The sequence below is a fragment of the Nicotiana sylvestris genome, chromosome 9 (assembly GCF_000393655.2).
Source record: "Nicotiana sylvestris chromosome 9, ASM39365v2, whole genome shotgun sequence".
Taxonomy (NCBI): Eukaryota; Viridiplantae; Streptophyta; class Magnoliopsida; order Solanales; family Solanaceae; genus Nicotiana; species Nicotiana sylvestris.
The window spans coordinates 39,403,019-39,427,969 of NC_091065.1; the positions used below are offsets into that span (position 1 = coordinate 39,403,019).

At 37.3% G+C, this 24,951-nt stretch overlaps 2 protein-coding genes across 5 annotated transcripts in view; both read left to right on the forward strand.

Annotated features, from left to right (window-relative positions):
* The first annotated feature begins 609 nt into the window (after positions 1–609).
* LOC104219467 (D-lactate dehydrogenase [cytochrome], mitochondrial) overlaps positions 610–24,951 on the forward strand; it is a 40,154-nt gene continuing 15,812 nt past the window's right edge. Inside the window, exons 1-10 of one of the 4 annotated variants that reach the window (XM_070155925.1) lie at positions 610–1,135; positions 1,752–1,851; positions 2,345–2,445; positions 3,311–3,359; positions 9,749–9,841; positions 10,925–11,039; positions 13,372–13,432; positions 17,129–17,165; positions 17,233–17,294; positions 18,983–19,079. In XM_070155925.1, coding sequence (XP_070012026.1) covers positions 873–1,135; positions 1,752–1,851; positions 2,345–2,445; positions 3,311–3,359; positions 9,749–9,841; positions 10,925–11,039; positions 13,372–13,432; positions 17,129–17,165; positions 17,233–17,294; positions 18,983–19,079 — 978 coding nt within the window. In that variant the 5' untranslated portion in view covers positions 610–872. Of the gene's footprint in view, positions 1,136–1,751; positions 1,852–2,344; positions 2,446–3,310; positions 3,360–5,179; positions 5,994–9,748; positions 9,842–10,924; positions 11,040–13,371; positions 13,433–17,128; positions 17,166–17,232; positions 17,295–18,982; positions 19,080–24,951 lie in introns of those variants that run through there. The other 3 variants (XM_070155924.1, XM_070155926.1, XM_070155927.1) reach the window with 3 other exon arrangements.
* On the forward strand, positions 6,113–7,250 carry LOC138876867 (uncharacterized mitochondrial protein AtMg00300-like). Its single transcript, XM_070155928.1, has 2 exons — positions 6,113–6,694; positions 6,775–7,250. Exons 1-2 carry the CDS (start codon positions 6,150–6,152, stop codon positions 6,779–6,781), a joined length of 552 nt encoding a protein of 183 aa, XP_070012029.1. The 5' UTR covers positions 6,113–6,149; the 3' UTR covers positions 6,782–7,250.

A 24,951-nucleotide genomic window follows, 5' to 3' on the forward strand; every position in this document is an offset into this window, starting at 1 on the left:
TTACATCTCATAATGTAATAGAACTTTTAAAAGAAGTTACCGATGAAAAACTTCGTGAAAAAATTATTAATTTAGCTGCAAGTTCTAGTTCTAGTAGTTCAAAACCTTTTGAAAAACATAAGAACGAATTTGAATATTTTGCGCCTTATTCTTTGTCTGAAATTAATAAACGACTTCATAAGTCCAGTACACCTAGCAGAGATGCTTTTTTGATGATTTGAAGATAGAAATTGAAAATTTGAAAAAGGATATTAGGTCTCTTAAACAAAATCAAATGATTTGTGATCACCGGATTACTCAAATTGAGAAAAATAATTCTCTAACTGATTTTTCGGCTAAAGGAATTTCCGAATCTTCAAATGAAAAGGGAAAAGAAATTTCTGATCAGATTGATTCGATTAATGAAAATTCTGATATGTTTTTAGGAATGATGCAGGTTGTTACGGCTCATAAGTGGTACATTAAATGTACTATCTTGATTGATAATACTTTCTCTCTAACTGATGTAGCAATGATTGATAGTGGAGCAGATGTAAGTTGTATTCAAGAGGGTCTTGTTCCTACTAAATATTTTCTTTTCTTTCTCTTTTCTCTCCTTCAAGATTTGTTTGTTAGCTTCACACTTGGATAAATTCCTACACATCAACAAGGATAAAGGATTTTTATCCGATGCCTAGTGTTGTTCTGTCTTTTAAGTTTAATCCGCACTGGCTTTTGTTTTACACTTGTAATAATCAACATCATACTTCCAAAACTCAACAACAAACTTTGGCCATATTATTATACTGACATCCAAATTTTGGTTCTCCGATTCAGACCGCAATTAGTCCACGAATCCCTTGTATACTGTTTTTTGTAATTAGCTTTTGGCCATGACTTTCTCTTCATTGTTTTCCCGTTTACGTTCTTGCTCAAAACCCATTTGCATTAATCTACAGCGAACTTCAATTTTCCAGAGGCCCCAAATTCCATCTTCTAGCCTTGCAGAACCTGTAATTTGCTCTAGAAAACCCTCTTCAAATAATTCATGGATTGCTTCTTTAATCCCTTTAGCCTTTGCTGTCTCTGCTGGTTCTCTTGCTCTCCACTCACACTCACTCTGTCTCAGTGATGCTCCACTTTTTGACCCAAATAGGTATTCACTTTATTCATAAATTAGTAATGCCATAAATATTTCCCTGAAGTAGAATTATTACCTTACAGTTCTACCCTTTTGTGGTGTGCTTTAACAATTGGAAAGAATAGACATTTTCTTTTGGGTATTCTTGAAAATGAACTCAATTTTTTCTTCTGAATATTTATGGGGGATATTAGAGAACTTAGAATTATGATGGTTTTAACTATTTGAAAAAATGATAATTTTTTTGGTTTAGCAATTTGGAAATTTTGATTTTTCTTAGAGCTTATGTATGAATAATTCATGTTGGCCAACAGGTAATTTAAAATAATGATGGTCATCGGAAAGAAATGTATTTTCTTTATTTGTCAAAATGAGCATGTATATGAAACATAATCATGTTGGACAATCAGAAAGTTACATGCTTTGACCTAGAAGATGCTGCGTTTCAATATTAGAATGTTTGGAATGAAATGTACTTGAATATAGTGAAATCGATAGAGATGATTTCCTGAGATTGAGGCATAATTGATTGATCGAATAGTGAAATTTGTCAGGCGAAATATAAATTGTTTCATTGATCTTTTGGATGATTTTGAAATGTCGACATTGATTTTATTTTTTCTTTGGGAAGTGTGAAAATTGGTGGCAAAGATAGCACAAATTATGTGGTAAAAGGTTATCATAGGGAAATTCCTCCACAGCTTATAGAAGAGTTGAAGGCAATTTGCCAGGTATTGTATTCTTAATATTGTTTCTTTGCTTAATGTATTTGGTATATCTGGATATAACGATTTGGTTCTTGATTTGCTTCTTAAATACAAGGATTTATCATGCTTTCTCATTCTTTAACTAATTTAGAATTTTCTTCACGGCTAGCCAAGCCTTATAAATCTATAACAGCACAGACGGGGCTAAGTTGAAGAAAGGGGTTCAATTGAATCCCCTTCATTGAAAGCTTACACTGCACAAATAGGGCAAACGCGACTTTTATTTTTATTTTTTATATTTAAACTGTTGAATCCCCTTAACATAAGGAAAAATTCTAGTAAAATGGCAAAGGGAGTTCAAAAATTGCTCTCGGTGTGACATTCTAGTATTTCTTTGAATCCATTGTATAATTTCCTGGTCCTGCCGTTGTTTTAAGTTATGATAATTTTCAGTATATTGTGGAATTTTTTAGATAGATTTTAGTTGGTTTGAGGTCGTTATAACTTTATTATTTAGGATAACATGACATTGGATGAAGATGAGAGATACGTTCATGGGAAGCCACAGAACAGCTTCCATAAAGCAGTAAACATCCCTGATGTCGTAGTTTATCCAAGGTCAGATTCATTCTTTGGAACAAGGTTTCTATTCTTATTGCTTTCCTTCCTTCTAAATTCTTTGCTCTATTACAGTTTTATTTCTATTCCTTTGTAGACCAGGATTTGCAGTCTATATAAGTTTTTGTCCGATGTGGGATGTATTCTTAACATGTGTTTTATGTCAGGCGTCCGTCCCCTCTCCCCAAATCATAAATAGATAGAACAGAGAAACACAATGAATTTCAGCAGGCTAAGTTTGTCTTGAAAGTTAAGGAGGGTTTGTCTTCTGGACTCCCTAGTCTCAAAGAGAACATGGTTGTTTTTTCCCCTCATTCTAAGATAATTTTTGGTTTCCGCAGATGACAGTGCTTTTGCTTACTGTTATCTTCTTGAGTAGCATATTAATAGTTACATGTTTCCACCTTTGTATCTCCAAGTAAATGAAAATTAGATTTTTCACCCTCCTATACAGACCTGATTAATTGCAATTTCAAGAGTCACCTTGGACATTGTGGTAAGTCAAACTATCACATGGTACAGACAAGTAATCAATGTGTATTGTAAGATACTTCTAAACTTAATGCTGACAAATTCCATAGTATTAGAAATTAGTAGTATGTTTTCTCTTTCTTGAGAATGATATGTTTGCCAGTGTTGCCATTTGAAAGATCCTATTTGGAAATGTAAGGAAAACAAAATCAACTGAAGATGAAGAACTAGTTATCTGCTTGCATATCATTATGCCTTCAAGATCAATAAATCACTACAAAAACCTAGCTTTTTAAACAAGGTGGAGCTGTAGCTATTTTATTGTTCATGGTGATTGCTTTTATCTAATTGAAAAACATAATGATTATCATTCAACTTGTTCTCCCAAATGCAGGTCTGAGGAGGAGGTGTCTAAGATAGTTAGGTCTTGCAACAAGCACAAGGTCTGTATTGCACTTCGGAGTATTTTGTCTCTATTATTTTGCATTAACTTTTGTACAGAAGGCAATGAATTAGCACTTGAGCTTTCTCAATCATAAATTTGTAGATGGAAGTGGCGATCTCCTATATCTTTTATGTGCTGAAAAGTAACTATGAGTTTCTTATGCTTAAATGACATAGATGCTATGCAGTAAGTACAATGAAATACCCTTAGCATTAGGGCTTATTTGGTCACTCACATTATGGAAATACTCCCGTTACAAAATTCCAGATTAACAGTTGGGTGTCTGGTTGCATTTTTTCCATGTGGAATAACAAAAGGCATATTAACAATACCTGCACAAGAATATGTAAATGATAAAGGTGTCCTTTGACAAGAGGGGTTGCTCTGATGGTAAGCAACCTCCACTTCCAACCAAGAGGTTGTGAGTTCGAGTCTCCCCAAGAGCAAGGTGGGAAGTTGGAAGGATGCCGGGGGTCTATTTGGAAACAGCCTCTCTACCCCAGGGTAGGGGTAAGCTCTGCGTACACATTACCCTCCCCAGACCCCACTAAGTGGGATTATACTGGGTTGTTGTTGTTGTTGTATAAAGGTGTCCTTTATTGTTGCGTGTTTAGTTAAGCATTTGTTTACGTAAATTGAAAAGATGTCCTATATATTCTCGCTTGTTTAGTTAGTCATTTCTTACTTGATATGTTTCATTTGCCTTGAATAATTTTTTTAGTATTTATTTTAAAGTTATAGGAATGTGTTTAAAATATTTTTCATGTTAGTAGGGGAATGCAATATTTATTTCTCCATCTATTTCATATTGTAATATACCTTATTTTATATATCCTCTTACAACCGTTCTTTATTTGATACGATACAAATTACTCATTCTATTTCAATTTAAATGACACTTTCTTTATTAGTGAGTTCCAAAAAAAAGACACATTTCTAAATTTCGGAAACAATTTAACTTCAAACTTTTCATTTTACCCACTATGCCCTTAATGATAAGCTTTTATAGTCACAAAAATGTCATGGCCCCACAAGCTTTTGCCCCTTAAGCTTTTAGGACCACATGTTCTAAAAGTCTTTTTTTTTCCTTAAACTTTGTGCCAAGTCAAACTATAAAATATATTTAATTTTTTTGATAATGTTGCTAATCATTATAGTCAAAGTATTATTGGATAGAATAATGTTGTCAGGCCAAGGGTAGTATTGGAAACGAGTCTCTATCCAATTTCTAACCAAACACAAGTTTTAGATTAGACACTAAGATGTAATGCGGTTAGCCAAGCACCCAATAACCAATACAAGTAGTCCTGTGATTGTTATTCACCCGTATTGCAATAGTTATATTATAATCTGTGCATAACTTGTCAATAAACCATATGTTCCTTAGTGAGTTCTTATTAGAAACCTTGTCTATGCTATTTGAAAGTGTTGGTTTATGTTTAGTCAACAATGGCATGCCAATTGGAAGAGTTGGTGGAAAGAGTTGGTGTGGATGCTAGGAGGAAGCTTCCTCCTTTGATGTCACCCATGACATCAAGAGGAGGTAGTTTGATGTCACCAATGACATCAAGAGGAGGTCTTTACCTCTATAAATAGATGCACTCCTTCACTTGTAGAAATCATCCCAAAATAATACAATACATTGTAGTGAGTAGAGAGTTAAGAGAGAAATTCTCTTAAGTGTAATTGGGAACTCTCCCCTTCCTTTGTTAATAATAAAAAGGCAATTGTTCTCTGGTGGACGTAGGATTATTTTGATCCGAACCACGTTAAATCTTGTGTTCTTTCTTTTACGTTTCCGCTAACAATTGGTATCAGAGCAACAAGATTCTTTAACGATCCAAGGAGGAAGAACAAGCAAAGATGAGTTCCATGAAGTTTGAAATTGATAGATTCAGTGGACGCAACAACTTCAATATCTGGAAGATTCAGATGATGGCGTTACTGCGGAGGGAAGGTTCAATCCATGCTATTGACGGAAAGTATCCTAAGGATATATTAGCTCCCGACAAGGAGAAGATTGAAGGGGATGCATTGAGTGCAATCCAACTATCCCTTGCACCTAACGTGCTTTGTGAAGTGAGTACGGGTACCGAAGAGACAGCTAAACAGTTATCGGAAAAGCTAGAAGGGCTATACCAAGACCGATCAGTGACAACAAGGATGTTGTTACAACGACGTCTTCACACATTTAAGATGGGGTCAGGTACTTCGTTACGATCATTTAGATGCGTTCAATAAACTTATCATGGACTTACAAATTGCAGGAATTAAAAAGGAGGAGGAGACGCTTGCATGTACTTTGCTATTTTCATTGACTTCAGGATATCGTGATATTGAGAATTCAATGATGTATAGCAAGGAGCCTATCAAGCTTGAGCAAGTGCGGCAGACACTTAACTCTAATGATGTGCGGAGGCACATTGAAGGAGATAGAGATGACCAGACAAATGGACTGTTTGTAAGAGGCCGGACTAGCCAACAGGGAAAGAGCAAATCAAAGCACAAATCAAAGTCTCGTGTGAACAAGAAGAATACAGAGTGTTGGGGTTGTGGCAAGTAGGGGCACTTTGAACGAGATTGCCCAATGTCAAAGTCCAAGGAAAAGGCGAGTGCATCTACAGTTGAACAGGTACATGATTTTGATAATGATTATGTACTAACAACATCGTGTAATAATAATAGTAGTTATGGAAACAAATGGGTGTTAGACTCTGCTTGTACTCTGCATATGACGTTCCGAAAAGACTGGTTTAGCAGCTATGAGAAAAGTGGAGGAACCGTAGTAATGGGCAATAATGCAACTTGTGCAATAGTTGGCATTGGCTCAGTTCGGGTTCGCTGCCATGATGGAGTCGTGAGGACTATTACACAAGTCCGTCATGTTCCTGATCTGAAGAAGAATTTGATCTCCCTGAGTACTCTGGATGAACAAGGCTACAGGTACATGAGCGAAGCAGGAACTATAAAGGTGACTAAAGGTTCTTTAGTCATGCTGAAAGGCAAGCTGGAGAACGGCCTTTACACATTGGCCGGAAGCACCATTGTTGGCTCTGCAAATGCATCTACAGTGCAGTTATCTAATGATGACAAGGCAAGACTATGGCACATGAGACTGGGTCATATGAGCGCACGTGGACTGGAGATGTTGAGCAATCGTAACCTTTTGGATGGTGAGAAGATCAGCACACTTGACTTCTGTGAGCATTGCATTCTAGGGAAGCAGAAGAAGGTCAACTTCAGCACTGGCAAACACAAGACAAGAGGAGTGCTAGACTACATCCATTCAGATTTATGGGGTCCCTCTAAACTTCCATCGAAGGGCAAAAAGAGGTATCTTCTCACTTTTATTGATGATTTCTCACGAAAGGTTTGGGTGCATTTTTTGAAGGCAAAAAGTGATGCTTTTGAAGCATTTAAAGAGTGGAAGATTTTGGTTGAAAATCAAATGGAGCGGAAAATCAAGTATCTTCGCACAGACAATGGCTTGGAGTTTTGCAATGAAGAGTTTAATGAATTCTGCAAGGTTCATGGGATCTCAAGACATAGGACTGTCAGGCATACCCCACAGCAGAATGGAGTTGCCGAGAGAATGAACAGAACTCTTCTTGAAAAGGCTCGTTGTATGCTCCTACAAGCCAAAATGTCCAAAGTATTTTGGGCTGAAGCAGTTCACACTGCTGCTCATATTGTCAATCGATCTCCAGCATCGGCAATTGACTTTAAGACTCCGAATGAGGTATGGTCAGGTGAACCCTCTAACTATTCATACTTACGAGTATTTGGGTGTCCAGCTTATTATCACGTTAATGAAGGAAAGCTTGAACCAAGGGCTAAGAAGGCCATATTCGTAGGGTATGTGGATGGAGTAAAAGGGTACAAACTTTGGTGTTTGTCTTTACTCAAATTTATAGTTAGTAGAGATGTCACCTTCGATGAATCCTCTATACTTGATCCTCGTAAAGTTTCCGTGGAGTTTTCAGGAAACAAGAACAACGAGCAGGTGGAGCTTCCGGTGGAGCATGCCAAGGAAAAGGATCAAGAGACTCAGGTTAAAGATGAGTCAGAAGATGTAGACCTTGAAGAACTTGCTGTCAATGAACCATACACAATTGCGAAGGGGAGGGAGAAGAGGCAGACACGAGAACCAGAACGCCTTATAGATCAAGCAAACTTGATTGCATATGCATTCGTAGCTGCACAAGAAGAGATTAAGGACCTGGAGCCCTCCTCGTATATTGAAGCAACTTCTTGCAAGGATGCTGTACAATGACGGTTAGCCATGACTGAAGAGATGGAGTCTCTTCACAAGAATCAGACATGGGTCTTAGTGAAAAGACAAAAGGGGAAGAGGACAGTTGAATGCAAGTGGGTCTACCGAAAGAAAGAGGGAATTCCTGAAGTGGAAGATGCTAGGTTCAAGGCGAGATTGGTTGCAAAAGGTTTCAGTCAGAAGGAGGGAATTGACTACAATGAGATTTTCTCTCTAGTCGTGAAGCATAGCTCAATTCGCGTGCTACTAGCATTGGTTGCCCAATTTGACTTGGAGCTTCAACAGCTTGATGTCAAAACTGCTTTCTTACACGGTGATCTAGAAGAGACAATCTATATGGATCAGCCTGAAGGTTTCCTAGCTGAGGGAAAAGAAGATCACGTATGCCAACTAAAGAAGTCTTTGTATGGTTTGAAGCAATCCCCTAGACAGTGGTACAAGAGGTTTGATGCATTCATGACTACACATGAATTCTCAAGGAGTGCATTTGATAGCTGTGTGTATCACAAGAAGATGTCTGGTAACTCAATGATTTATTTACTGTTGTATGTTGATGATATGCTTATTGCTGCTAACAACATTACAGAGATAAATGCTTTGAAGAAACTGTTGAGTAAGGAATTTGACATGAAGGATTTAGGAGCTGCAAAGAAAATCCTTGGTATGGAGATTTCAAGAGAAGACGGTGTTGTACATCTTTCTCAGAAGAGGTATATTGAAAGGGTTCTCAAGAGATTCAATATGCATACGTGCAAGCCTGTAAGTACACCATTAGCTCCTCATTTTAAACTTTCAGAGTTACAAATGCCTCAGTCCGAGGATGAGGTGGAGCATATGTCAAAGATTCCTTATGCCAGTGCAGTTGGTAGCATTATGTATGCTATGGTATGCACACGTCCAGATATTGCTCAATCTGTAAGTGTGGTAAGTAGATACATGTCCAGCCCAGGAAAGAGGCATTGGGAAGCTGTCAAGTGGATATTGAGATATCTCAAAGGAGCTTCTGGTGTTGGTCTGACCTTTCGAAAAAGTGGTGGAGGTATTTCAATTCTCGGTTATGTAGATTCTGACTATGCAGGAGATCTTGACAGAAGAAGGTCCACAACTGGATACATCTTTACCCTCGTTGGCAGTGCCGTTAGTTGGAAGTCGACTCTGCAGTCGATTGTCGCTTTATCTATGACAAAAGCAGAATATATGACAGCAGCAGAGGCTGTGAAGGAAGCTATCTGGTGTTTAGTAGCGGAATTGAGTTTGGTTAAGTTGGAATCAACTCTTAGATGTGATAGTCAGAGTGCTATTCATCTAATGAAAAATCAGAGATTTCATGAGCGCACTAAACACATTGATGTCAGATTTCATTTTATTCGAGATGTTGAAGAGGGAACTATCAAGGTCGTGAAGGTTATCACAGACGATAATGCTGCAGATATGTTGACCAAGATAGTCCCACTCGCTAAGTTTGCACACTGCAAGGACTTGGCGGGGGTGTGCATCAACTGATGCAACTCCGAAGAGAACAGTTGTTAGGTGGAGGTGGTATGTTCAACAATGGTTTGATTCTTCTTGTTTCTTACAACGGGGTTGCCCAGTAAGCTTAGAAGTTTTGGCCAGAGTTCACACGCACGCTCGAAACGCAAATCAAGGTGGAGATTGAAAGTGTTGGTTTATGTTTAGTCAACAATGGCATGCCAATTGGAAGAGTTGATGGAAAGAGTTGGTGTGGATGCTAGGAGGAAGCTTCCTCCTTTGATGTCACCCATGACATCAAGAGGAAGTAGTTTGATGTCACCAATGACATCAAGAGGAGGTCTTTACCTCTATAAATAGATGCACTCCTTCATTTGTAGAAATCATCCCAAAAATAATACAATACATTGTAGTGAGTAAAGAGTTAAGAGAGAAATTCTCTTAAGTGTAATTGGGAACTCTCCCCTTCCTTTATTAATAATAAAAAGGCAACTGTTCTCTGGTGGACGTAGGATTATTTTGATCCGAACCACGTTAAATTTTGTGTTCTTTCTTTTACGTTTCCGCTAACACTGTTAATATGGTTTTATACTTGTGTCATTCATGCACATCATCCAGTTCGATTCAGGAAATTGTTGTTGCAGGTCCCTATTGTGCCCTACGGAGGAGCTACCTCTATTGAGGGACACACCTTATCTCCCAACGGCGGTGTTTGCATTGATATGACATTGATGAATGTAAGGCTTACTTTTGAAATTTCATTTATTTGGAGGAAGGCTTTTGAAATTTCATTTATATACCGTCCTATTTAATTCGATTAAGTCACATAATTATACCTCCTTGTGGATCAGAAGGATAATAAACCACATTTGGTTGCTATATGTTTCTTGATAGTATCTTGTCAACCATCTTGACATCAAATCCTTTGGAATTGTGTATTCCTAGAGCTGATTATACGGATGATAAAGGTATTGGTCCTTTTGGTGTTTTTTTCTAAAACAGACTATTGTAATAAACTGATGATACCATGTGGCTTCTCACATAGGCTTGATATCCGGGATCGTTGGAAACTCATATTTAATGTGCTGTATGTTTTATGGTTTGGTTAAACTTGTTAGGGTCCATCATTAACCAGTTGAGATTTAGTGCATCAACGATCAATAGAAGTTTCTTCATAAACCAAGATCCATGTATTCAGATAATAAAATACCCCAATTAGCTATTGATTTATTCTGGAACTGCCCTGTTCTAACGCAACATAACTAGTGTATACTGAGGAAATTGCTCTTATGATAGTCCACGGGGAAAATTTTGTATATAACAGAAGGGCAAAGTGGATTATCAAGATCAGCTTTTGCCAGATACTCTCAGTGTTTTCTGAGGTGCTTTGGCCCTTCACCGACTTCTCTTTATACCACCCTGTTTTTAGTTATTTTTCCTTTTTGCTGGGAATTTAACCTATAATGTGGTGGCAAAGTAAAAAAAAATCTAACTTTTATGTTATGAATATATTGATTTCGTTCATCTTTATTAAGTTTGATGCTGCAATGGCAGTTAAAAATGATGGCTGTCTTTGCAATTACAACAGCAACAAGAAGCCCAGTTTAATCCCATAAATGGGGTCTGGGGAAGGTAGTGTGTACGCAGACCTTACCCCTACCTTATAAAGATAGAGAGGCTGTTTTCGATAGACCCTCGGCTCAAGGCTGTCTTTGCAATTGCAGTTATGAAAAAATTGCCTTTGCTATGGCATTTATGCATTATAGTTCCTGATTCCTTGTCCCCATTACTTACTTTACTGTGAACTACTCAAAATGTAGCGTGTTAAAGCTTTGCACGTTGAGGACATGGATGTGGTGGTTGAACCAGGCATTGGATGGATGGAGCTCAATGAGTACTTGAAGCCCTATGGTCTCTTTTTTCCCCTTGATCCTGGTTAGTCCTGTTATCTTCCTTTGGTTAAAAGTGTTCATAGTTTTCCCTACTTTTACTCTCTTTATCTTTGAATAAAATCCTTTGTTGCGCTTTGAGATGATTTTCAAATTTATGATTTTCTTTATAAGTACTGCTAAGTAGTAACCCTAAACATTGGTAAACACAATGGTACTAATGTGTTCTTAATATATACACACACTCAATATTGATGTTTTTCATATATGTGATTTAAGCATTTACAAAGATCTTAATTGTTAGAAAAGTAAGAGATGGTGAAAGCACTCTGAAAGTAAAGCGGAAACATAAGAGACATAATTTTTTACAAACAATATATTCTATGCACAGGTTTGCGATATTTGGAGTGATGTAGAGAACAACAGATCTTCACTCGACTGCTATATGATCTTCTTAGTTGCCATACTATAACAATATTTTTCTCAAATATGTATCAGTGAATTTTGGGTTCAGACTATGTGTAAGTTGTTTTGAATCTGGTGGTAATTGCTTCAAATAATTGAAAAAACCACTTTCATGATTGGTTGGTAACGTGAAGCTCTCCTTGTTGCTGCTTAAGAAATATGGCGAAAGGTGTTTCTGTACTATTCCCAAAAAAGGAACCAAGAACATGGTATTGATTTCCAACTGTAAAATGTAGAAGAAAAGGTTTAAACTAGTTTGGTATTACAAAACTCTTTCCAAAGTTACTTATCAAAAATAATAAAATAAAGAACCTCTCTGAAGAGATCTATTTAATCCTTTTCAGTTTAAATTGGTGCAACTAAGATGCAACATGGGTTAAGATAGTATGCTGAGCAGAAATTATATCTTTTCACTTTTTTCTTTGAATTTAAACCCAGTTAAATCATTGTATTGTCAAAGTTGTGCCTTTGTTATCATAGAGGTTGTATTTCAGTTTAGTGCCCTACAAGAAGCTTCAGAACTTTGACCTAGCTAAAGAAACTTTGTTTTCCAGTTGACTGAACTTTTCCCTTTTTGCTTATAGAAAAGTATTTATAGAAACATATATAGGTATCAGTTCTTTTTCTTTTTCCCAGATATTGCCTCTTATTCTTTTAATGTTGTCATTGTTGAATACGTTGTTCACTTTGTTGCAGAAGTTTAGATCAAATCTCACCTCTTATCTTTTATGTTCAATGATGTCTTGAGAATAATCTCATTGTTCTTTCTTCAGTATCATTCAAGTAAGGTGGGAGATGACGAAAAGTAGTTGAATAGGCATGTATCAGATCCCAAATCTATAGTCTGATTCACTTTCATTCCATTCTTACAGTTAATTTTTGTACTAAAATTCATGTGAAAGGATCTGAGCATCCAACCTAAAACCTTAAGGTATTTAGTGAAGTGGCTTTAAAGGCTAAAACCATTATAGATCTCGCAGAATGCTATTTTTATACCCGATGAGAACACTATATAAATATACACTATCCAGTATGTGTAACTCAATTCTTGTGTTCACGCAAGGACTTCAATACATATTTAAGTGCGAGATTGGGCAAAGATTGGCTCTGATAGTATGTAAAAGAATCTGAACATCCGGCCTTAAACTTTGAGGTAATGGATGGAATAGCCTAAGGCACTAGAAACCCTGTTGGATGGCTTATTTATGCCCGATACAGGATGCTATATAATTCCACAATTCCAGTTGCTGCAACTTTTGTTTATTAGTTCTGATTGACCTATAATTTCCGGAAAAGATAGAGTAGAACCAGAAAAAGTTAAAATTTTGGAGATGATCTCAAATTCTCGGCTAATTTGGTATCAAGTCCAAAAGTTCCTCGCACTGTGCTTTATTTCATCGTTCCATTAACTATATCCTAAAGTCAACCTTTTACATTTATCTATTATAAAAAATACAACCAAAGTCAGCCAAATTTGTTGTGGGAAAAAAAAGAAAACTTTCAAGTCAATTTCCTTACTCCATATATCCAGAATTACAGTTCAATTGGCTTCATCACATTACATGAATGAATTAAAATGCATCCGAATATTCATCTTGACCTATTTCTCCAAAACTGGTCCGGGTTACAGATAATTGTAATTGTATGCCTATCTTTATTGATCAGCAGTGATTTTGGTTTAGCTGTCTTCATGTTTAGTATCATTTTCAGTGGACATGACTCTAAATCCTCTTGCTATTAGCTTGTATGTCCAAATTTTGTTACCTGCCTTTGCTGTAATCCCTTTCTTTTTCCATGCTCCATTGTCGATTTGAAATTTTGTAACTCTTATATATAAAGTCTTTACTTAACGCAGATGATATTTCATCTGTATGTTCTTAAATTTTGAGATGTGTGAACATGCCATGTTTCAGGACCTGGGGCAACTATCGGGGGAATGTGTGCTACACGGTGCTCTGGTTCTTTAGCTGTGAGGTAGTTGCTCTGAGACTGTTCCCTTAGAGATAATCTCATCTTTCATGTTTGTTGCTGGAAAATGCTCTCTAATTATATGTCGTGTGCTTTCATACTTTAATTCCTTTCTTTTTGTTTTTTGTTTGTTTCTGTGAAGTGTTATCGGAAACTTTAAAGCAATACTATGAATAACAAAGACATCATGTGATTTCCAAATTTTTTTTTCTAATATTTTCTTGATCAAGTGTAATTTCACTGATGAACACAAAAGCATATCAAGATAAGTGGTTGGGAGGGCTCCGAACCAGCAACTAAGCACATTTGCCAGAATATCAAATGTACCGTTTCATCTACTTGGATTATCACATTTTTTGAGGTTGATCTTGAGTCCATCACAGTCTGAAACCACATAAGCACCTGTGTCAAGGCTTCCAGCTGGTTACCGTTGGCTAGTGCTGGCAAATGGGTGGGTCAGATTGGGTTTGGGCGGGTTGAAAACTGGTTGAGTAAAAGTTGCTTAAACAACCAACCTGTCCATATTTAAAATAGGTCAAGAATGGGTTGTGTGACAGGTAGTTTGGGTAACTCATATTCTGTACAAGAATTAAATACCAGTACCTATTTTGGCTCCTCACTGTCATCATGATAACCTGGAAGAATTGAATTCCCACTTGTGGCTCTTATGTCTCTTAATTGTAATCATCTATAAATAACTCACGTGCCAAATGAAATAAGTGGCCAATATTCAATGCCTCCACCACCCCTGCCTTACATCCCTATCTTCTCGGCATCATCACACAGTGACATCCTCAACCTCTATCCTACCCCATCATTTTTGCTATCTCGCACCTCTTGTTACTATCCATTCCCCACCCACCCCATCTTGTTCCTCCAACCCATTTCGCTAGTAGTGATATTGATGCAGAAGATGCCCACCAGGTCGGTGATGCTTCCTTGCCAAAACTTCCGTCCAGTGCCAACACAAAATGGAAAACTTTGACAACGTTCAGCTCTCCCTTTCCTAGCCCACTAGTCAGTTCTTCTAGTTGGGTTTCTTTCTTTGGCGACATGGATGCCAGGGAAAATAGTACCGATGTTACATCTTCTGATCCAATCAATAAATCTCCAATAAACGTGGTATTTTTGCGAGGGAGATGGTTAGGGGTGAAAGATTTAGGGTGTACAATAAAGCTCTGCTATGGAAATGGTTATGGGGATTTCAGGTGGAGGAGCATGCTTTATGGAAAGAGGTAGTAGTAGAGAAGTATGGTACTATGTGGTGGGGTGTGTGGAGTGGAGGGAGGGGGGGGGGGCTAAATCTATTTCAGACCTATTTGGGTGTAGTATATGGAGTGGTGGGAAGACTTCTGTGGTCATATTACTTTTAGGGTTAAGGATGGGAGAACAATTAGCTTTTGGAACCGATAGTGGTATGGGAGGACAAATTGAGGGTTTCATTCCCTCAGAATTTCGAACTAGAGCGATTTGTCAGTCCAAAAGATTCGAAGGGTGCATAATGGGGAAGTACTTTGGGCCTAAGCCCTAAGGTTTAGGAGAAATTTACAAGAATGAGAGTTGGGGGAGTTCCAAAGGTTGATGAAGGTACTATATAAGCATATCATACATCCATCTAATAAGGATTCATGGAGATAGGCATTGAGGAGTGAATGCTTATAGCCGTTTGGCCAAGCTTCTTTTGAGTCAAAAGTATTTTTATTTGTGCAAAAGTACTTTTTTCCAAAGTTAAGGTGTCTGGCCAAGCTTTTTGAAGGAAAAAGTGCTTTTGTGTAGAAGCAGAAAAAAATAGTTTCTCCCAAAGAACACTTTTTTGTAAAGCACTTTTGAGAAAAATACACTTAGAAACACTTTCTAAAAGTTTGGCCAAACACTAATTGCTACTCAAAAGTGCTTTTCAAATTAAGTAGCCAAACACAAATTGTTTATCACCAAAAGTACTTTTTTGAAAAACACTTTTGAGAAAAGCACTTCTCAAAATAAGTTGAATTTAGAAGCTTGGCCATATAGGCTATTATTCAAAGTCAAATCTTTTTATGAGAAGTTGCTAGTGAGAGAGCAGACATGTTTTCCTCACTTGTTGGTTTGTATTCCAAGGGCGGCTAGGAAAGTGCTATTTTTTGTTGTTGTTGTTGCTGTTGCGTATTTGGTAGCAAGGGGAGCGATTATGATAGTTGAGAATCTAAGCAAGAGAAATATTACCTATGTTAGCTAGTACTATATGTGCAAATGTTCGGGTGAAGAAGTTGATCATCTTTTGGTGCATTAAGGTGGCCTTGGGTCTGTGGAGGGTAATCTTGAATTGGTTTGATAAATAGCGAGTGATGCCAGGCACTGACAAAGATGTGTTGCACGGCGGGGCTGGTAGAAGTAGGAGAAGAAGATAAAGGACATGGACGGTTGCTAGCTAGCTCTTATGTGGGAAAATATGAGAGCATTCGAGGGGATTGAAAATGATTTTGTACACTTGAGGAATTGTCTTTTGTTTTTGATTGCTTTTTGGTCCACCCATGAGATTCCTATTTGTACAGATGACTGAACGTAGAGAATAATATTTTGTTGTAGATTCTTCACTTTTTGATGTACCTCTTGTACATAGGAGATTTTTTCAATGTTAATAAAATTATTTACTGTATAAAAAAAACATGGCATTTCTGGTGATTGGTAAGCTTTAAAAAGGATAATCATTGTCTTTCAATGTAAGGATAGAAACAACCTTGCCTAACAAAGAGAAGACATGATTTTCCCAAATTAAGCCTGAAATATGTTAAACCCATATTTTTACCAACTTTTAATCCACTTTTCTATGGTTAAAAATGGGCTCAATCCGCATTTGACCCATATTTTAATGTCACCCACCAAACCGTTTAAATGTGAGCGGATTGGTAAAATACGGGTATGAATTGTGCCAATTGTCAGCACTATGTTCGGCATTGCAAGAAAAAAGGACGTCATCTGCAAAAAAGAGTTGTGTGACTTTGATAATTTCTTGACCCCCAAACATCTTTGTTTCAAAATTAATAGATATTGCTTGTGATAATTTCTTGACCCCAAGCACCTTTGTTTCCAAATTAATAGATATTGCGTGATTCGTAATCACAATTTTAAATTTAAACCATGAAACATTAAGTTAGAGATCCTGGAAATAGAACTACTAGCTTTGGACTATCTACTTGTTATGTGTTGTGTTAAGTTTCTATATGTGGTAGACTTAGAGCCGATTTGGCTTAGCTTAAAAGAGTAGCTTTTAAGCACCAAGTGCTGAAAAACACTTTTTAAGTGTTGGAGCTGATTTTATTTTATGAAGAAGCAATTACACATTTGGGTAGAAGTGCTGAAACTGAAAATAAGCCGTTGAACAGCAATTTGGAAAACTGATTTAATTGCATAAACGAATTTGCTCCTCCTCGTGTTCTATTTCCATATATTCTTCATCAAGTTGTTAAGCTTCTTTGTCCTTGACCTTTACATTTACCTAGTAGTTCTTGAGGATTCATCTAAAGTAGCCCCACAAAAAATGCAAGAGGAGGAAGTTGGCTACGCCCGTTGATAGTTTTGAAATATATTATATCACAATTTGGATAAAAAAGTTCTCTAATTGTGGCCCCGTAAATATTGGATTTACTATTATCTTAATTCTGTTGATCTTAAATTCGCTATTCTTTGGCTTGTTTCCAACTAAGAGTTTTCTCTAGCATGTAGGTATGGTACAATGCGGGATAACGTCATCAATCTTAAGGTAGTAAGTTGATATCAAAGGCTTGTATTGATGGGAGAGCCAAATGTTAAATATAGTTCTCTTGCAGGTTGTTCTAGCTGATGGAGAAGTTATGAGGACTGCATCTCGTGCCAGAAAAAGTGCTGCTGGGTGCGTTTTCTTACATTAGTCTCGATGTTTCGTAACTTGATATCCTTTTCTCTTCGACAGTGTTGTCAAAGGCTCATTTAAGGCGCGCTTAAGCCCTGAAGCTCAGAAAAGAGCGCGCTTCGCCTCGCTTAGGCTGCGCTTCAGTGTAAGCAAGACACTAAGGCGTGTGCCTTATTTCCCATGAGTTCTATCTTGAATTGGGTAGTACTAAAGAACAATAATAATTTAGTTGTTGAGTAAAACATCATGAGTGAATTTGTTACTCTTTTTTATTGAATTACATATATATTTATTTCTTTCCTTCGTTGTGACTTTTTTTAAATAAAGCCGATATATTAATTGCGCTTTGCGCTTAAAGCCCCAATAGACCTGAAGCGCTTTTTAGAGCTTTTCGCTGTTGACAACACTGCTCTTCGAACAACTTGATCTTGTTTTAATATCCTTAATGAAGAATGAAAATAGGTGATGCGATTTTCAATCATATAATAGTTGGATGCATAGGCATCTTCACTGTAATGATAATGCTGTTAGCTCTCATTATTTACCATTATTTCTCTTGATAATTTATTAAATACGAAATTCCATTAATGTCAACGAGGAAGGTGAGCTTCTAGGAGTTGGCCTCTTAGCCTCAGGTCAACTTAGATAGACATGGATTTCAAACTCCAGACAGTCTTTCCTTTGTCTTAAGATTATGAATTTTGGAAGTAGCATTCATGTTTAAACATTTTTCAAGTATGTACCCCACCAGTGAATCTTGAACATGTTTCTGGATAGTTTATATGGGTCATATGCTGATGAGTATTTAAATATAAATTCCATAATACGACCAATTTATTTGATAATGTTAAGATTTTATTGATGTATGGTCGGGAGAAAGAGACTCCCATATTTAAGAAGTGTACAAAAGTAATAGTTTTAGATAAAAGTATGGCTCTTTACAAAGAGCATTCGGTTATCTGCACTATTTGGAATCTCATACGTGCTCCAAAGGTTTATACTTTATAAAAAGCCATAAGTATTCCTCTCATCTGTGCAGAGCTATTCTCAATGCATTTGAAAGCTTGTCGGTTTCTCTCTTTCAATATTGCACATAAGTGCCAAATGGACTACTTCCCAACTCCAGATCTTCTCCTTTTTCTCATAAACGCTCAACTAGGGGCTAAGCCTTTGGCTGTATCCAGCATCACCCATTCCATTTCAAAGAGTTTCCAAATTGTCGTCCACAATCAATGCACCAAATTGCAATGAAATGGTGACATGACCAGTAAAATGCAGCTAATGCATTTCGTTAATTTTATACTGATGCAATGAGCCTTTGAAAACATCGTTAATATCAAACATTCTGCTAGACTGACTGAGAGATGATGCAGATATGGATGAGTAGCTAGTACTGCATCGTCTTATGTAGGATACAATAGACTTTTCCGTAATCACACTTTTATTAGTTGTTCATATAGACTTCTCTGCTCTATCATTCTGAAGAAATATGATGACTATTGATATGCATAGACTTTTCTGAATGATCATTGAGTGTTTCTTGTGTTAAAAATCTGTAGTATCTTTTGCTTTCTCAGTTAAAATATGATTCTTTGTTTTAATTTTGGTATCAGTTTCTGATTGTACTGTTTACATTAAGAAACTGTCCAGCTAGCATTCATTAAAAGTGGTGAAGCTGCTTGTTGCAGGTACGATTTGACACGCCTGATGATTGGAAGTGAAGGCACTTTAGGCGTTATAACTGAAATAACCTTGCGCTTGCAGAAACTTCCACAGTCTTCAGTGGTATTTTACTGTTTTTACTTTTCCTTGATGTAGATATTCTCAAGTATGAGTCCTGTTTTTCGCAACATTCAACTCTGTAAATGTTTTCAACGTACTAGGGGAATATCTAATTACATTCAGGCATTCTACTGTGGGAGAACTTATAATCAATGTATGGTCTTCTGAACAAATGGTAAATGTGAAACTTGAATGTTCTCACTCATGATAATTAAATATCTTTACTGATCAAGAAAGAGTGATATTTGACACTTGTTCATACTATCACATGGCTATGTCTAGTGCAACGGATAGAAAGACTTCCACAGCTATTTACGAAAACCACTTTCTGAAAAAATATTTCTCTATTTGTCGATGAAGAGTCTGTAGATCAATCCTCAAATTGGGTGGGAAGGAAAAGAAATAGGTCAATTATCAATTCTGTCTCCTGTCACAACATTAAGCTTAATTTTACCCCACTCTGAAATATGCAACTTGAAGTGGGTAGGGGTCGTGGGTTAGGTTTCACTGAACGTCGTTGGACAACAATATGTAAACGGTCTAGCAACTTTGAGATCAAGATTGTATCTGACCTAAAAAAGAAGAAAGAGATTGTGAGCCCGTTTGGATTGGCTTAAAAAAGTGATTTTTCAGCAGAAATAACTTTTAAGCCAAAAACAATTAGTTGGGGTTGCCAGCTTATTACTTTTGGCTTGTTTTAAGTAATTTTTAACTTATTTTAAGCACTTTTTAACTTTGCCGAACACTGAAAAAAGCTAAAAAGATCTTAAAAACTGATTTGACCATCTTAAAAGCCAATCCAAACACCCTCTGTATCTTATCTAATTCTATTGTGTAATTCGGTTGAAGTTGATTCTAGTTATGTTTATCCATTTTGTATTTGACCTCAGATTGTTAAAACTTGAATGCTATTTGGGATTCAATTCAATTCTAGCTTGTCAAATTCATTACCTTGATTATTATTTTTGAATTTTATATGGGAAGAGGTGATATATACTGTGTCATATGGTTTTATGACTTCACTGAGGCATAGTGGTGTCAATCTGACATGAACACTGGAGCCACCAAATCCAGTCAACACCTGATGGGTGTTTTCAATTTAATTTTTTTTCTAGCAATCGTTGTTTTTGTTAGAAATATAACTTGGGAGAAAGAGTTGATGGGAAAGAGTGACCTTAATATGTCATGCTTCTATCTATTTATATACAAAGTTTACGATGAGAATATTTACACTTGTCCAATGTGAGACACTTTACAATACTATAATAGTTTATTTAATATCTAAAACTCCCCTTCAAACCGGTGCATATATATTATATGTGCCGAGCTTGTTACATACTCCCTCTGTTTCAATTTAGATAACACACTTTCCTTATTAGTCCATTCCAAAAAGAATGACACATTTCTATAATTGGAAATAATCCAACTTTAAACTCTTCATTTTACCTTTAATGAGAAGCTTTTATAACCATACAAATATTATGGCCCCACAAAGCTTTTACTCCTTATACTTTTAAGACCACAAGTTTCAAAAGTCTTCCTTTTTTTTTTAAACTCCGTGCCGAGTTAAACTACCTCATCTAAATTGAAACGAAGGGAGTATAGAACTAACTAGAGGCCTAGGAGAGACTTGGTAAACGTGTCTACAAGCTGATCATTAGACTACAAATCTTGTGACAATATATCCTGAAAGGCAAAACCTTGCCGGAATCTGATTGGTATGTTGGAATCCTAGTTCTAGTTGTCAACAAATTCAGAAAAGATGATGGGTAGTCTTAGAATGAAGAGACGAGTCTCGCCGAAGAAAGAATCTCGCCAGAAAGCGGCCATAATGTCGCGGCAACGTGTGAGAGGAGCTTGCCGGAAAAATTAGAGGACTTCCTGGCGCGTGAAGGCGAGTGGAAGCTTCGATGGGCTGGGGTTTTTGGGGTTTGGTCGCATAAGGGTTCCGGATGTGTTGGTGGTATTGGTATATGCACAGTACTCCTGGAATAATGATGAACCCTCGAACAATGATGTAGTTGCCGGAAAATTGCTCAGCAATGGATTTTCTCTTCTGCAATTGTTAGATAGTTATGTATTATGTATATCAGTAGTCTAGTCCCACATTGGAATAGGAGTAATATGTACTATGTAGAGCATAACTATAAATAAGGCTTCTTGTAGTATATTGAAAAGTGATCTCAATAATACTCCCTCCGTTTCAATTTATGTGAACATATTTCCTTTTTAGTCCGTGCCAAAAAGAATGACCCCTTTCCATATTTGAAAACAATTTTCCTTTGTGCAATGATTTATAGCCACAAAATATTTGTGCCTCATTTTACACCACAAGTTCAAAAGTTCTCTTTTTTCTTAAATTTCGTGCCCAATCAAATAATTCATATAAACTAAAACGGAGGGAGTATAATTTTTCAGTGCTTTCTCACATGGTATCAGAGCAACCTTGAGAGATTCATCGCTTTGCAAAAGTACCAGCTACTCCAGGAAGAAAAAAATCAGTTAACCGGAAAATTTTCCAGTGACCGCAAGTCTGTCCAGTTAAAAGTCCTTTTTCGCTAGTGTTGTGTAAAAACTGATATCACCATGAGGTAAATAAGCCTCCGACGACCAACCTTCTCCGGCAGAAACCCTCAAACGTGCCCTCACGCTGCAGGAAAAATTCTCTTCGGCGAGATTCCAACTCAATCGGAGCATTTTTCGGTTGTTATGGGGCTACACCAAAGATCTGCGATCAACCCGTCCTTATTTGCCCTGATGATGGACGCACTGACACACCATATCCAAGGGGAGGTGCCATGGTGTATGTTATTTGCTGATGATATAGTACTGATTGATGAGACGTGAGGCGGTGTTAACGAGAGGTTGGAGGTTTGGAGACGGACCATTGAGTTTAAAGGTTTCAAGCTGAGCTGGATGACTGAATACATGGAGTTCAAGTTCAGCAGCGTGCCGGGTGAAGCGGACGTAGACGTGGACGTGAGGCTTGACTCACAAGTCATCCCCAAGAAAGGGGGCTTCAAGTACCTGGGGTCGATTATATAGGGGAATAGGGATATTGACGAGGATGTCACACACTGTGTAGGAGTGGGGTAGATGAAATGGAGGCTTCCGTCTGGTGTCCTGTGTGACAGGAAGGTGCCTCCGGAACTTAAAAGGAAAGTTCTATAGAACGGTGGTTAGGCCGACCATGTTGTATGGTGCAGAGTGCTGGCCAATGAAGAATTCTCATATCCAGAATATGAAAGTTGCAGAGATGAGGATGCTGAGATGGATGTGCGGACACACTAAGCTAGATAAGATTAGGAATGACGATATTCGGGTGAAGGTGGGGAGGTGTGAACGGCTGGCCTTGACGGGTATGAAGAGAGGTAGAGAGTAACCTAAGAAATATTGGGGAGAGGTGATCAGGCATGACATGGTGTGGATGCAGATTTACGAGGACATGACCATTGATAGGAAGTTGTGGAGGTCGAGCACTAGGGTTGTAGGTTAGGAGATAGGAGGCTAGTGTGATAGTGTCTTGTTTTAAGCTGCTAGGGGCTTCAGTTGTGTTCTTAATACTTCTTTAGGGTTGAAAGTTAGGCTATAGTATGTTTAGCGGCCCTGTATGTACATATTATTCCCTTGCGTATGTAGTATTGTGCCTTTGTTGATGCTTAGTGTTAATACTTTGCTCTCTATTTTCTGGTTATTGCGTTGCTGGTGTTATCTGTTAGGATTCCTTTGCAGCTACTGATACATTGTCTTTTTCCTTCTTGTGCCAAAGGTCTACCGGAAACAGCCTCTCTACTCCTCCGGAGTAGGGGTAAGATCTGCGTACACACTATCCTCCCCAGACCCTACATGTGGGATCTCACTGGGTGGTTGTTATTGAGATTCTAACTTACGCGCCGGCGCGTGAGGCAATCTCCAGCCTTTTTTTGACAAAATTTCTTCTGGATAGTTGGTTTGCAAGGTTATTCCGAGCCTACCTGATGTTGAGCATAATTTCATATATTTTGCTATTATTTACTCTGCATTTTTACCGCTTTTTGATTGTATTTTATATTTTATATGCCCAATTTAGTTTGAGTATTGAGCTTTATACTTATTTAGGTGTTAATTGATAATGTAGGTATATTGGAGAGTGAATATGGAATTTTGGAGAAAGAAAAGAATGAATTACCTAATAATCACATAATGATTACTTGGTAAGTAATCATTACATGATGATTGATTGGTTAATAAAGTATAAGTCAATTGAAAGTTGGGCAGCAAGAATTGAATTCTTGTTGTCTCCTCTTTCAATTCTTGTTGCCTAACTTTCAATTGACTTATACTTTATTAAGCAATCAATCATCATGTAATGATTACTCACCAAGTAATCATTATGTGATGATTGGTAATTCGTTCTTTTCTCTCTCCAAAATTCCATATTCACTCTCCAATATACCTACATTATCAATTAACACCAAATAAGTATAAAGCTCAATACTCAAACAAAATTGGGCATATAAAATATATAATACAATCAAAAAGCGGTAAAAAAACAGAGTAAATAATAGCAAAATATATGAAATTATGCTCAACATCACTACCCATCCAGGTTACACCAAATTTTGGCAACTTTTTTATTTTCCAGCGACTCGTTGCAGATTTCGGCTACTAATTCAAATTTCCGGCGACTACATTGTCCTTTTTCTGCTGCTGCTTGACTGTTTTTTGTGATCTCTTGATTGTTTGATTATTTGGTCCAAAATTGTCTTTGAGATTTGATGTATTTGGTTCTGAAAACACGTATTCTGGAAATTCAAGCTTCATGATTACTTCAGAGCCCTTAGTGGGAAGTTCAAACTATTTAGCTTGCGCTTCTTGTGTTGCGTTGTGGTGCAAGGGTCAAAGTGTTCAAGATCATTTAACCAAAAAGGCCAGTGAGGGAGATGAAAAGGCCAAAGCACTTTGGGAGAAGATCGATGTGCAATTATGTAGTATCCTGTGGCGGTCTATTGATCCCAAGTTGATGCCCTTGTTTCGTCCATTCCAGACATGTCATTTAGTTTGGGAAAAGGCTCGCACTTTATATACTAACGACATATCTCGTTTCTATGATGTGTTATCGTAGATGACAAATTTGAAGAAATAGGAATTGATATGTCTACTTACTTGGGACAAGTACAGGTAGTCATGGAAGAAGAAGAATTTGAGAAGTTGCTGCCAGTTTATACTAATGTTGAAAAGCAACAAGAACAACGACAAAAGATGTTTCTAGTTCTTACACTCGCCAGACTTCCTAATGATCTTGATTTAGTACGTGACCAGATTTTAGCTAGTACCACTGTTCCTACTGTTAATGAATTATTCTCTCGATTGCTTCGCCTTGCTGCATCGCCTAGTCACACAATAATCTCATCACAGATAGTTGACTCCTATGTTCTCGCATCCAGATAGTGAAAAATTGGGCATCTCAAACTATGGAGAATAAACGAGGAGGTGGTCGTTTTGGAAGGTCTCGACCCAAGTGTTCTTATTATAATAGGCTGGGACATACCCATGAGGTGTGTTACTCTTTGCATGATCGACCACCTATAAATGCCATGTTGCTCAAACCAAGATTGCATGTAACCAGGGGCTTTCTTTATCTGAAGGGGAATATAATGAGTTCCTGTGGTATCAAGCAAGTAAGCAAACATCTCCACAAGTAGTCTCTGTTGCTTAGACTAATACTTCTATTGCTGGTAATTCCTTTGCTTGTGTTTCTCAGTCTACTACTCTTGGACCGGGGATTATGGACTCAAGCGTCTCTGATCATATCTATGATAATATGTCACTTTTCAAATATTGTTTATTCACAGTCTCTTCCCAATGTTATTTAAGCCAATGGGGAGTTGGCCAA